Below are 13,632 nucleotides of genomic sequence, written 5' to 3'. Positions count from 1 at the left end.
TGAATTTTGATATGCATATACAATCATGTAAGCATCATTCAGATGAAGATACCAAATTTTTTCTCACTAATTTTTCCCCTTTCACATATTTTACCCATTCCACCATCCCTGTCCACTATGGCATCCACCAGTCTGTTCTCTGATTTCTTTATATTCTCTTCCCATTAAAATTTAATTGTGTAGCCATTGGGTGTTTAAAATAGTGTTTTTTCATTATTTAATATGCATATCAAATCAATCAACTGGGTATCTTGTAACTATGTAAATTTTCATTCTAAAAACTCCTAGACTATTCTGATTGTGCTCATCCACTGGCTTATGTTGAATAGGGAGGCTTTGTGAGACAATCTAGTGGAAAATTCATACATAAAAAGCTTTGATGATACTTTTTCTTCCATCACCTTTACCATCCCTGTAGATTCTTAACTGTACTGAAAATTATAGAACTTCTTTATTCACATGGGAGAGTGATACACAATAATGGAAAAGTAGTTGTCCATCCTTTTTTGCCTCTTACTCTGAATTGAATTAGTATATAGTAAAATGAGTGTGTCTTTGACTATTATATTAAAATCTAAGAGAGTTGATACTTGCTTTTTCATGTTAGATATCCAGTTCTTATACTGCCCAGTTCAAACTTTTCCCATTTTCTCCCCCTCAAATTATTGATCTTGTTACATTTGCTAATATTTTCAAATTCAGTTATATTACTCAGAAAAATGGTAACTAGAGAGTAATTTCTAGTTTCTAATATAATTTTATGTTTATATTCATAACTAAATCTACATCAATGGCTTGGAATAATACTGAATCATCATGAGTTTTTTAATGTACATAGTGACACATTTATCTTAATCCATTTACCAGATGGAATTAAAACATTTCTCCCTTTAACAGGGAAAATCTTGACCCATAGTTACTGTTAAGGTACATATTATTACAACATTTACCTGAATATTATATGGCACTAAACCCACCTTTTTACCTATTCTGAATGGTTTAAGGACTGGAAACTTGTAACTTTGGCATTAAGCTAAAACATTCTTAAATACGTAAGTTATAGGATAACTATTTCAAGAAGATACAAATCAATATGAAAAGTGAGAGAAGAGTCCATAATAGGTGGTATCAATTTCCTAATGTACTTTTCAATACTTACTGTTTGCAAATGTGGTATGGGAATTCATTCTAAATTATTTATTTTAGTTGGTCTACCAAATTCCCTGCATGAGCAATCTCTTTTGTGCTAGAAACTTTCTGAAGGCTTTCTTCACATCTTTGTTTCTCAGAGTGTATATGAGAGGATTTACCAACGGGGTGACCACACAGTAGAACACGGAGACCACTTTACCAATGGTGAAGTTGTACTTGGCCGGAGGGCAGACATAGGCAAAGATGATGGTGCCATAATCGATGGTGACCACAGTGAGGTGGGAGGCACAGGTGGAGAAAGCTTTTCTCCAAGCTTCCTGGGAAGACATTCTGATTACTGTGACCACAATGTGTCCATAGGAGGGCATGGTGAGAAGAAAAGAACTGAGAATCATAACAGAGATATATGTGTAGCTCAAGGCCTCCACCAAGAATGTATCTGAGCAAGAGAGTTTATAGATGGGGTCTGAGTCACAAAATAAATGGTTGATCTTCTGGGGGCCACAGAAGTTCAGATGAGAGATAAGTATGGTAGATAGAAGAGGGGAAATGGAGCCCCCAATCCAAGATCCAGCAGAGAACTACAGGCACACTGGAGTACTCATGAGCAGTGAGTATCTTAGAGGGTTACAGATGGCCAGGTACCAGTCATAGGCCATCACTGCCAGGAGGATGCACTAGGTAGCTCCCATGGAGAAAAAGAAGTAGTACTGGGCTATACAGCCAGACACAGAGATGGTGACACCCCGTGACAGGCAGGTGGCCAGCAGTTTAGGTACTGTGACTGTGGTGTACCAGATCTCTAGGAAAGACAGATTTCCTAAGAAAATATACATGGGCATCTGGAGTGTGGGCTCCATCACAACAATGAATATGATGAGGGTGTTTGCCACGAGAGACAGCAGATACACAGTGAGAAACATCACAAACAATGTGAGTCTCAGGTAGAGAATACCAGGAAATCCAAGAAAATTGAACTCTGTCACTGTGGTCTGGTTTGTCACCTCCATAGCTCATCCTTTCTGATCTGGAACCAACAAGCCTGTATAATAGATGAGCAAGAATGGGATATAATTGTTATCATTTATTTAATGACGATAATAGACTTCCAGTATTAGTAAAAATTGAAATTTACACACAGATTAGCTCACTCAATTTAGAAAAGAAATCTCCATGATAAATATTCAAAGAATTGAAAACTTCAAATGAAGAAACTGGGGGTGTGATTTTCCTACACTTACGTCACTTTAAATGGCAGGGCAGATTTTGAACTCAGCAGGTTGATTTTAATGGTGAGTCCACACCAATAAATAAAATATGTTTCTGTTATTGTCCCATCACTGAGCAATTACATCCTTGAGACTAGAGGATGGTGATGAAATATGCAGACACCTCATTTCCAAAGCCAGAAGATCATGGGAGTGGTTGTTATGCCTCACAGAATGGAGATTCTAGGCCATACTATTTGCTAACCAACACAGAATGTTTTTTACAATTTTATCTTCAAGATCCCTAATTTATTCCATCAATTATGGTTTGGTGGGAGATTGGGACATGAGCAAACACTATCTCCACAAAACAATAGCACAGAGTAGTATTTAAAATCTGTATGGAAAATATCTTGTTTATAAATATTAAGATTTCTAATCATTGGTTGGTTTGTTTTTAGAATCTTTGCATTCATCTCTTTTCCTACATTTAGGAGAAATAGTCAAACAAATAAATTTCACAGACAGTGAGGTGGTTTCTATACCTCGGTTACTGTGAAAGAACAGAACATGAGATCTATCTACTTTCCAAATATTTAAGTGTACTTTATAATATTGCAAACTGTAGTTCTGTTGTGTTACCACCACAAAAAATAATTAGAAATCTTGTCTTTAAAGAGAAAAGGATTTCAATGGGTACAATCAGGTATACATGTGCATTAGTGCCAAGTATCAAGATGATATATGCAATGTGTAGCAGAAAAAAATTCTTAGGTCTCATAATAAAAGCTTTCTTTTATATGTGAAATATAAGTTTAATATTTAAATAATTATTTTACATAAGATACTGACTTGATATATCCTATATCACAATAAAAAATGTGTTGAGTGAAATGTAGAGACAATTGTGTTCATATATATGTATTTCTGTGAGTGAAACTTTATGGGAATTTTGAACCATAAAACTCTATTTAAAAATATGTGCATGTTTTATTTCACAGTATTAATGGTCCAATGTAGTGTACTGCTGATACAGAAGAAAATTTTTCAAGATATATATGTCATAAAAATTATTAGATGTGGTTAAAGTAACATCAGTAGGATCAGGAGACATTTTATTTGTCCCACTACATCAACCTTCAGATTTTACTTTCCTAAAATACTACTTTTAGTGTTTACTCTAACATAATATAATGTTTACTTTCTTTCAGGGTATATAACTATTCCAAGTATTTTAAAAAATATTATAACTAGTCAACACACAGAATTTATCAAATTAAGAAAATTATTTGGATGAAAGAGTTGGGATTAAAATTTAAAAATATATTTTCTGATTCCATAGAACAAATATTACAATTCATGTTGCCACATTAATATAAATGTTTCAAGGTTTCTACATTGCTTTTATGAAAAGGGTATTGCATGGCTATCTCTCTGCTGGTACTACCAAACCAAATTCAGCAATTTGAAAAAATAGCAGTATCGTTTTGGCAACAATCAGGTGAACATCATCTCAAAGAGAACATTTATTTTCTTTTTCTTAAAGATATTATGGGGGGGCGGAGCCAACATGGTGGCGTGAGTAGGACAGAGGGAATCTCCTCCCAAAAACATATATATTTTTGAAAATACAAAAAATACAACTAATCCTAAAAAAGAGACCAGAAGACACAGGACAACAACCAGACTACATCCACACGTGCAAGAGCCCAGCGCCTGGTGAAAGGGGTAAGATACAACCCCCGGCCCGGCGGGACCTGAGCACACCTCCCCCCAGCTCACGGTGGGAGGGAGAGGGAGCCCAGGACTGCTAAACACCCAGCCCCAGCCACCTGCAACAGAGCACAGACACAGTGCATGCGTGGAGGGATGGAAACAAGGGAAACAGGGCAGCAAGACCTCTGAGCGGGTTCCGAAGCTGATGTCCCTGTGACAAAGAAAAGCGAGTTCTTTTTGAAAGTCTTAAAGGGACAGAGACAGAACAGCTGGAGGAAAACAACACAGGTAAAAGCCCAGTGGCTGGAATTTACAGGGAAAACCAGGCGCACTAACCCCCTGGGCAACAGCTCTGAGACCCCTCACGGAGGTAATCAGCCAAGCAGCCCCTCTGTCCAATACCCCTCCAGACAATGCGAAAGCAGAGAAGAAGCCTGAGGCTGGTCACGCCCTCAGAATGGGAGCTTCCTCGACTCTGGCGGGGTAAGAGACAAAGACCCAGTCTACACGCAATTACCCAACACAAGCCACTAGGGGACGCAGTTGTCCCAGTAAAGAAAGGCCAGTAGCAAGTGAAAAGTTTCGCCCTCCCAGCTGATAGTCAAAAGCACCTGTCAACATGAAAAGGCAAAAAAATATGATCCAGAGAAGACTAACCCAGACAGCTTCGGCATCTGCTACATCTTCCCCTGAGAAGGAACCTAGGGAGACAGATCTAACCAGTCTTCCAGAAAAAGAATTCAAACCAAAAGTCATAACCATGCTGATGGACTTGCAGATAAATATGTAAGAAGTGAGGAAAGAGAATACAGAAATAAAACAAGATCTGAAAGGACTTCAAAACAGAATGGACGAGATCCAAGAGACCATTAATGGACTAGAAAACAGACAACAGGAACGCAGAGAAGCTGATGCAGAGAGAGATAAAATGATCTCCAGGAATGAAAGAATTTTAAGAGAGCACAGTGACCAATCAAAAAGGAACAATATACGCATTATAGGTATACGAGAAGAAGAAGAGAGAGAAAAAGGGATAGAAAGTGTCTTTGAAGAAATAATTGCTGAAAACTTCCCCAAACTAGGGGAAGAAATGGCCTCTCAGACCACAGAGGTACACAGAACTCCCATGACAAGGGATCCAAAGAGGGCAACACCAAGACACATAATAATTAAAATGGCAAAGATCAAAGACAAGGACAAAGTATTAAAGGCAGCCAGAGAGGAAAAAAAAGATTACCTACAAAGGAAAACCCATCAGGCTATCATCAGACTTTTCAACAAAAACCCTACAGGCCAGAAGAGAATGGCATGATATACTTAATGCAATGAAACAGAAGGGCCTCGAACCAAGACTACTGTATCCAGCACGAATATCATTTAAATATGAAGGAGGGATTAAACAATTCCCAGACAAGCAAAAGTTGAGGAAATTTGCCTCCCAAAAACCAACTCTTCAGGGCATCCTACAGGGACTGCTCTAGTTGGGAGCACTCCTAAAAAGAGCACAGAACAAAACACATAACATATGAAGAAGGAAGGAGGAGGAATAAGAAGGGAGAGAAAAAAAGAATCATAAGACCACGTCTATAATAGTTCAACAAGCGAGTTAAGTTAGACAGTAAAACAGTAAAGAAGCTAACACTGAACATTTGGTAACTACAAACTTAAAGCCTGCAATGGCAATAAGTTCATACCTTTCAATAATCACTATAAATGTAAATGGAATAAATGCACCAATCAAAAGACACAGAGTAACAGAATGGATAAAAAAGCAAGATCCATCCATATGCTGTTTATAAGAGACTCACTTCAAAACCAAAGACATGCACAGACTTAAAGTCAAAGGATGGAAAAACATATTTCATGCAAACAACAAAGAGAAGAAAGCAGGTGTTGCAATTCTGGTATCAGACAAAACAGACTTCAAAATAAAGAAAGTAACAAGAGACAAAGGAGAATATTACATAATGATAAAAGGCTCAGTCCAAGAAGAGGATATAACCATTATGAATATATATGCACCCAATACAGGAGCATCAACATACCTGAAACAAATATTAACAGAACTAGAGGAGGAAATAGACTGCAATGCATTCATTCTAGGAGACTTCAACACACCACTCACCCCAAAGGATAGAAACACCAGGCAGAAAATAAGTAAGGACACAGAAGCACTGAACAACACAGTACAGCAGATGGACCTAATAGACATCTACAGAACTCTACATCCAAAAGCAACAGGATACACGTTCTTCTCAAGTACACATGGAACATTCTCCAGAATAGACCACATACTAGGCCACAAAAAGAGCCTCAGTAAATTCCAAAAGGTTGAAATCCTACCAACCAACTTTTCAGACCACAAAGGCATAAAAATAGAAATAAACTGTAAAAAGAAAGCAAAAAGGCTCACAAACACATGGAGGCTTAACAACACGCTTCTAAATAATCAATGGATCAATGACCAAATCAAAATGGAGATCCAGCAATATATGGAAACAAATGGCAACAACAACACTAAGCCCCAACTTCTGTGGGACACAGCAGAAGCAGTCTTAAGAGGAAAGTATATAGCAATCCAAGCATATTTTAAAAAGGAAGAACAATCCCAAATGAATGGTCTAATGTCACAATTATTGAAATTGGAAAAAGAAGAACAAATGAGGCCTAAGGTCAGCAGAAGGAGGGACATAATAAAGATCAGAGAAGAAATAAATAAAATTGAGAAGAATAAAACAATAGCAAAAATCAATGAAACCAAGAGCTGGTTCTTCGTGAAAATAAACAAAATAGATTAGCCTCTAGCCAAACTTATTAAGAGGAAAAGAGAGTCAACACAAATCAACAGTATCAGAAACGAGAAAGGAAAAATCACGATGGACTCCACAGAAATACAAAGAATTATTAGAGAATACTAGGAAGACATATATGCTAACAAGCTGGGAAACCTAGGAGAAATGGAAAACATCCTAGAAAAATACAACCTTCCAAGACTGACACAGAAAGAAACAGAAAATCTAAACAGACCAATTACCAGCAATAAAATTAAAGGAGTAATCAAAAAACTACCAAAGAACAAAACCCCCGGGCCAGATGGATTTACCTCATAATTTTATCAGACATACACGGAAGACATAGTACCCATTCTCTTTAAAGTTTCCCAAAAAATAGAAGAGGAGGGTATTCTCCCAAACTCATTCTATGAAGCTAACATCACCCTAATACCAAAACCAGGCAAAGAACCCAACAAAAAAGAAAACTACAGTCCAATATCCCTGATGAACGTAGATGCAAAAATACTCAACAAAATATTAGCAAACCAAATTCAAAAATACATCAAAAGGATAGTACACAATGACCAAGTGGGATTCATCTCAGGGATGCAAGGATGGCACAACAGTCGAAAGTCCATCAACATCATCCACCACATCAACAAAAAGAAAGACAAAAACCACATGATCATCTCCATAGATGCTGAAGAAGCATTTGACAAAAATCAACATCCATTCATGATAAAAACTCTCAGCAAAATGGGAATAGAGGGCAAGTACCTCAACATAATAAAGGCCATCTATGAAAATCCCACAGCCAACATTATATTGAATAGCGAGAAGCTGAAAGCATTTCCTCTGAGATCGGGAACTAGACAGGGATGCCCACTCTCCCCACTGTTATTTAACATAGTACTGGAGGTCCTAGCCATGGCAATCAGACAAAACAAAAAAATACAAGGAATCCAGATTGGTAAAGAAGAAGTTAAACTGTCACTATTTGCAGATGATATGATACTGTACATAAAAAAACCCTAAAGATTCCACCCCAGAACTGATATAGGAATACAGCAAAGTTGCAGGATACAAAATCAACACACAGAAATCTGTGGCCTTCCTATACACTAATAATGAACCAACAGAAAGAGAAATCAGGAAAACAAGTCGTTTCACAATTGCATCAAAAAAAAAATACAATACCTAGGAATAAACCTAACCAAAGAAGTGAAAGACTTATACTCTGAAAACTACAGGTCACTCTTAAGAGAAATTAAAGGGGACACTAACAGATGGAAACTTTTCCCATACTCATGGCTAGGAAGAATTAAAATCGTAAAAATGGCCATCCTGCCCAAAGCAATATACCGATTTGATGCTATCGCTATGAAAATACCAGCAACAATCTTCAAAAAAGTGGAAGAAACAATTCAAAAATTCATATGGAAACACCAAAGACCCCGAATAGCCAAAGCAATCCTGAGAAAGAAGAATAAAGTAGGGGGGATCTCAGTCCCCAACTTCAAGCTCTACTATAAAGCCATAGTAATCAAGACAATTTGGTACTGGCACAATAACAGAGCCACAGACCAATGGAACAGACTAGAGAATCCAGACATTAACCCAGATATATATGGTCAATTAATATTTGATAAAGTAGCCATGAACATACAATGGCAAAATGACAGTCTCTTCAACAGATGGTGCTGGCAAAACTGGACAGCTACATGTAGGAGAATGAAACTGGACCATTGTCTAGCCCATATAGAAAAGTAAACTCAAAATGGATCAAAGAGCTGAATGTAAGTCATGAAACCAAGTAACTCCTGGAAAATAACAAAGGCAAAAACCTCTTAGACATAAACATGAGTGACCTCTTCTTGAACATATCTCGCCGGGCAAGGAAAACAACAGCAAAAATGAACAAGTGGGACTATATTAAGCTGAAAAGCTTCTGTACAGCAAAAGACACCATTAATAGAATAAAAAGAAGCCTTACATTAAGGGAGAACATATTTGAAAATGACAGATCTGATAAAGGCTTGTTGTCAGAATATATAAAGAGCTCACATGCCTCAACAAACAAAAAACAAATAATCCAATTAAAAAATGGGCAGAGGAACTGAACAGACAGTTCTCTGAAAAAGAAATACATATGGCCAACAGACACATGAAAAGATGCTCCACATTGCTAATTATCAGAGAAATGCAAATTAAAACTACAATGAGGTATTCCCTCACACCAGTAAGGATGGCTGCCATCCAAAAGACAAACAACAACAAATGTTGGTGTGGCTGTGGAGAAAGGGGAACCCTCCTACACTGCTGGTGGAAATGTAAATTAGTTCAACCATTGTGGAAAGCAGTATGAAGGTACATCAAAATGCTCGAAACAAACTTAACATTTGACCCAGGAATGCCACTCCTAGGAATTTACCCTACGGATGCAGCAATCAAATTTGAGAAAGACAGATGCACCCCTATGTTTATCGCAGCACTGTTTACAATAGCCAAGAGTTGGAAACAACTTAAATGTCCATCGATAGATGAATGGATTAAGAAGATGTGGTACATATACACAATGGAATACTACTCAGCCATAAGAAAAAGGCAAATCCTACCATTTGCAGCAACATGGATGAAGCTGGAGGGTATTATTCTCAGTGAAACAATCCAAGCAGAGAAAGAGAAACACCAAATGATCTCACTCATCTGTGGTGTATAAGAACAAAGGAAAAACTGAAGGAACAAAACAGCAGCAGAATCATAGAACTCAAGAATGGACAAACAGGTACCAAAGGGAAAGGGACTGGGGAGGATGGGTGGGTAGGGAGGGATAAGGGGCGCGGGAAGAATAAGGGGCTAATAAGATTAGCATGCATGGGGGGGTGGGAAAAAGAGAGGGCTGTACAACACAGAGAAGACAAGTAGTGTTTCTACAACATTTTGCTATGCTGATGGACAGTGACTGTAAAGGGGTTTATAGGGGGGAGCTGGTATAGGGGAGAGCCGAGTAAACATAGTATTTGCCATGTAAGTGTAGATTAATGACACCAAAAAAAATAAATAAATAAAAGCAGTTCCTGTGTGGTGACATCCAGTGAGTTCTACACAATGGTGCAAAGGGCATATAAAAGTGTAGACAAAGGGTCTGTTTGTGTTTATACAGAGGATCAAATCCTAATTTGGCTACCCCGAAAATGAACTAAGATATGATATGAAAAAGAACTTCCTACATCAGTACTCTCTGGAAGACTCATACCAGAAGATGATCATCAAAAAAACCCAACAAAGATCCACGTGCTGCTACAGGTGCAGATGCACTCATACCACTGGTTCCTGGACTTGCCATGGGAATGAAGAAGGAGATATCTAAGCTGCCCTGTGCATACAGTAAAACAACAAATTTAACTGGATCTATACTGTTGGAACTCAATGAAGAATTAGGAGAAGTGCAAATTGTAGCGCTCCAAAATCTTACAACTACAGACTATCTACTGTTAAAAGAACATATGGGATGTGAACAGTCCCCAGGAATGTGTTGTTTTAATTTGTATGATTTCTCTCAGACTGCTCAAGTTCAGTTGGACAATATCCACCATATCATAGATAAGTTTTCACAAATGCCTAAGGTGCCTAACTGGTTTTCTTGGCTTCACTAGAGATGGCTGGTAATTATAGGTCTGCTTTGGTTATGTAACTGTACTCTTATTATGTTAATGTGTGTGCCCAATTTAATTAGTAGTTTAAAACCTATACATGGTTAAGTTACTCTACAAGAAGATATGTCAAAGAAATAATCAATCTTCCCATGTTTTCTTCTGCCTGCTACTTCTATATCTTTTCTCCTTCCCTCCTAAATACAACCCTTAAATAGAATTCATGCCTCATTTCGAATCAACCAAGTATCATAATTCTTCCTAGTGGTATAGATACCTCAGACAAATGCTGGGCATAAAAGCCACAGGGCATAAATATGCAAACAAGTAAAAAGCTAACCTTTTCGAACAATAAGTCTTCTCTCTCACTTACCAACTTTACATTTCCCTGTATGGCACCGGAAGATGACTGGTTAGCCAGAGACAAGAAAGATTCCTCAAGGGAGGAACAATCTAAGACAGGCACAGTCGCAGGGTGGCCATCAGGTGAGAAATTTGGGATCAACAGAGGTGAGGCTTAGAACCTCACAACCCCCTGTTCTGAGAGAAATCTTCTGCATACTTGGATGTTTTATTGCCCTTGTCTAGCTTGGATTAACACATAGTCTATAGCCACACACCTGATCATCTACATTTGCTCTCTTGCAACACTAAACTATGTTTTCTACCTTTGTCTTGTATCTACCTACCCTTCAGCATTTTATTGAAAATAACAATAATAAAGAGTGAAATGTGGTATCCACATATAAATCAAGTATAATAATCAAATGAATATTTATATTTGAACTGATTGTTTATAGTTCATAATGCATGAGCAAAACATAAAGTTTCTGTGATGACTGCCCTTGTACTGTTCACCATGTAACTTATTCACTATGTAAGAATTTGTTCTCCATGTAAGAACTTGTTTGTTATGCTTCAGAAGATTGGAGGCTGATGAAAATTAGGCTTGGGGTGGATTAATGATTGTGCATTGAGCATTGACTCCACTATACAGAATTTTATTTTTGTTAACAACCATTTGATCAATAAATATGAGAGATGCCCTCTCAAAAAAAAAAGTACACACTTCCAGTTGTAAAATAAATAAGTAACCGGGATGTAATGTATAGCATAAGGAATATAGTCAAAATATTGTAACAACTTTGTATGGTGATAGCTGGTAGCTAGAATTATCATGTATATAAATGTTGAATCACTGTGTTGTACACCTGAAACTAATGTAATACTGTGTCAACTACCCTTCAATAAAAAATAATTACTAAAGAAAAAAAAGATATTATGGCTAATTCTGCCTTTATCAAAAATAGGGTTATACCCTCTTTAAATGTATATTAACTTTGAAGGGAACTGGACATGCCAAAGGTATATTACATGTGATTTCAGAAGGTTCCAAATTATAAAAGTACTATTATGTAGCTCCATTCTTTTCTACCCAAGTAAAAACATGGATTATATCCCCCAGATATACTCACAGACTGTACTCTCTTTGGTTATTTTTCAGGAATGGAATGTTATTAAATTTTCTTTAAGCTTTCCTTTCACAAGTTTGCAATATTAAAGGACACTACATTCAATTGGACTGTAAGGAGAAGAAATAAATCATCTCTTCACTGCTATGTCATTGGCTCTCCCTGACCATCTATGTTATAGATAAACACGGATTCCCCCTTTTTTTTTTGCATAGCTTTTTTTCCCTGTAAGCAGGATGTAAAGAAAGTCCCGGACTGAGATCCTCCTTGTGGGAATTACTGTTATGTGTTCAGCCAGGGGCCTTGGAGACATGCCTTTCAACGTGGGACATCCACAAAGTTTCCCTGAAGATTTTCCTCGGAGGAGAGTCGTAATAGTCTCACATTAGCAATAAAGAAAAACAAAGGAAGTGTGGGGAGCAGCGGAAATTTTTCTACAGAAACTAAAGAAATAGTCTCCTAATTGGCTTTATAATGCCACTGCCCATGGCATTCACCTGTCATTCATGTATACAGATTGCACCCTTCAATATTTCAGTCATAACAAGCATACCCAGAAGATCTCACTGCCTAGCATACAAAGCATACACTGGATCAGTACTTAAAGCACTTCCTTTACAGTAACAGCACTACTAAACATGAAAAACAAAACAATGCTGGTGTGACATTCTCTTCATACCAAAAACCTCAACTCTCAATATTTACCAAGCATATGTGGAAAACAACACTGCTCAACTGAATAGATACCAAAGTTAAGTCATTTCACACACACACACACACACACACACACAAATTGTTATAGCAGCATAGTAAATATGTATAAAGGGTATGAAAGACTGACAATCTACAAGAGCAAAAGAAGGAAAACATGACAATGTATGTGTCTGAATAAGATAAATCTAGATTATTTCTACATATGAATGGCAAAAAGAGAACTTAGAATATAAGTGTGAGCTAGTTCACATTAAGTTCATGTTGCCAAGGAAACTATTTTCTTAAATATATGGTTTGTGAAAAATAGCCCATATGTACATATTTTAAAAATTAATCCTTATAAATAAAAGTCAAGCAGATCATACATTTAAGCATTAAAGAAATAAACTGTAAATCAATTGTTATCACTGAGAAAGAAGGAAGTACCAGGAGCTATTTATTTGAAACTATGCACAGGTAGCTTGTTGAAAGTAACATGGGATATTGGTGGCATGATTTAATGAGCAAGAAGAATGTTAATTATTTAGGGTTGTCAAATGCCCTACCAAAGGTATTAATAGTGGTCCCACTAAGAATCACTATTTAAAGACAATAGAAGGTAATTTTTAAAATGAACTTTTTGAGCTATAACTGCATACTCTAAGATACAGCCGTTATAAGGATAGAGTTTGAGTTTTGATAAATGTTTACAAATGTAACCACAACTGCTATCAAGAAATAGACCACTCAGAACGTGTCCTCTTGACCCATGCATTCAATTATTTTCTCCACTTAGATAGAGGAAATTTGTCACTGTAATTCTGGTGGGGTGGGGGAATATGTTCCCAGCCAAGAACAAATTACCTTTGATGGCAAAATAATTAAAAGGGAAAAATAAAGTGGGATAAACCTGTTTATTGCTTACAAACAGTTGTCCACTTCTCACCAGGTCTCTTCTGACTGG

The 13,632-nt window shown here is 37.1% G+C and overlaps 1 protein-coding gene across 1 annotated transcript; it reads right to left on the bottom strand.

Annotated features, from left to right (window-relative positions):
• Positions 1–1,211: 1,211 nt before the first annotated feature.
• Positions 1,212–2,162, bottom strand: LOC130680267 (olfactory receptor 11L1-like). Its single transcript, XM_057490516.1, is given in 1 exon segment — positions 1,212–2,162. A coding segment is annotated over 1 exon segment (951 nt).
• Between the last annotated feature and the right edge of the window lie 11,470 nt (positions 2,163–13,632).

This window comes from Manis pentadactyla, chromosome 13, assembly GCF_030020395.1.
Source record: "Manis pentadactyla isolate mManPen7 chromosome 13, mManPen7.hap1, whole genome shotgun sequence".
NCBI classification, from domain to species: Eukaryota; Metazoa; Chordata; class Mammalia; order Pholidota; family Manidae; genus Manis; species Manis pentadactyla.
This window is presented reverse-complemented; position numbering and strand designations above follow the sequence as displayed.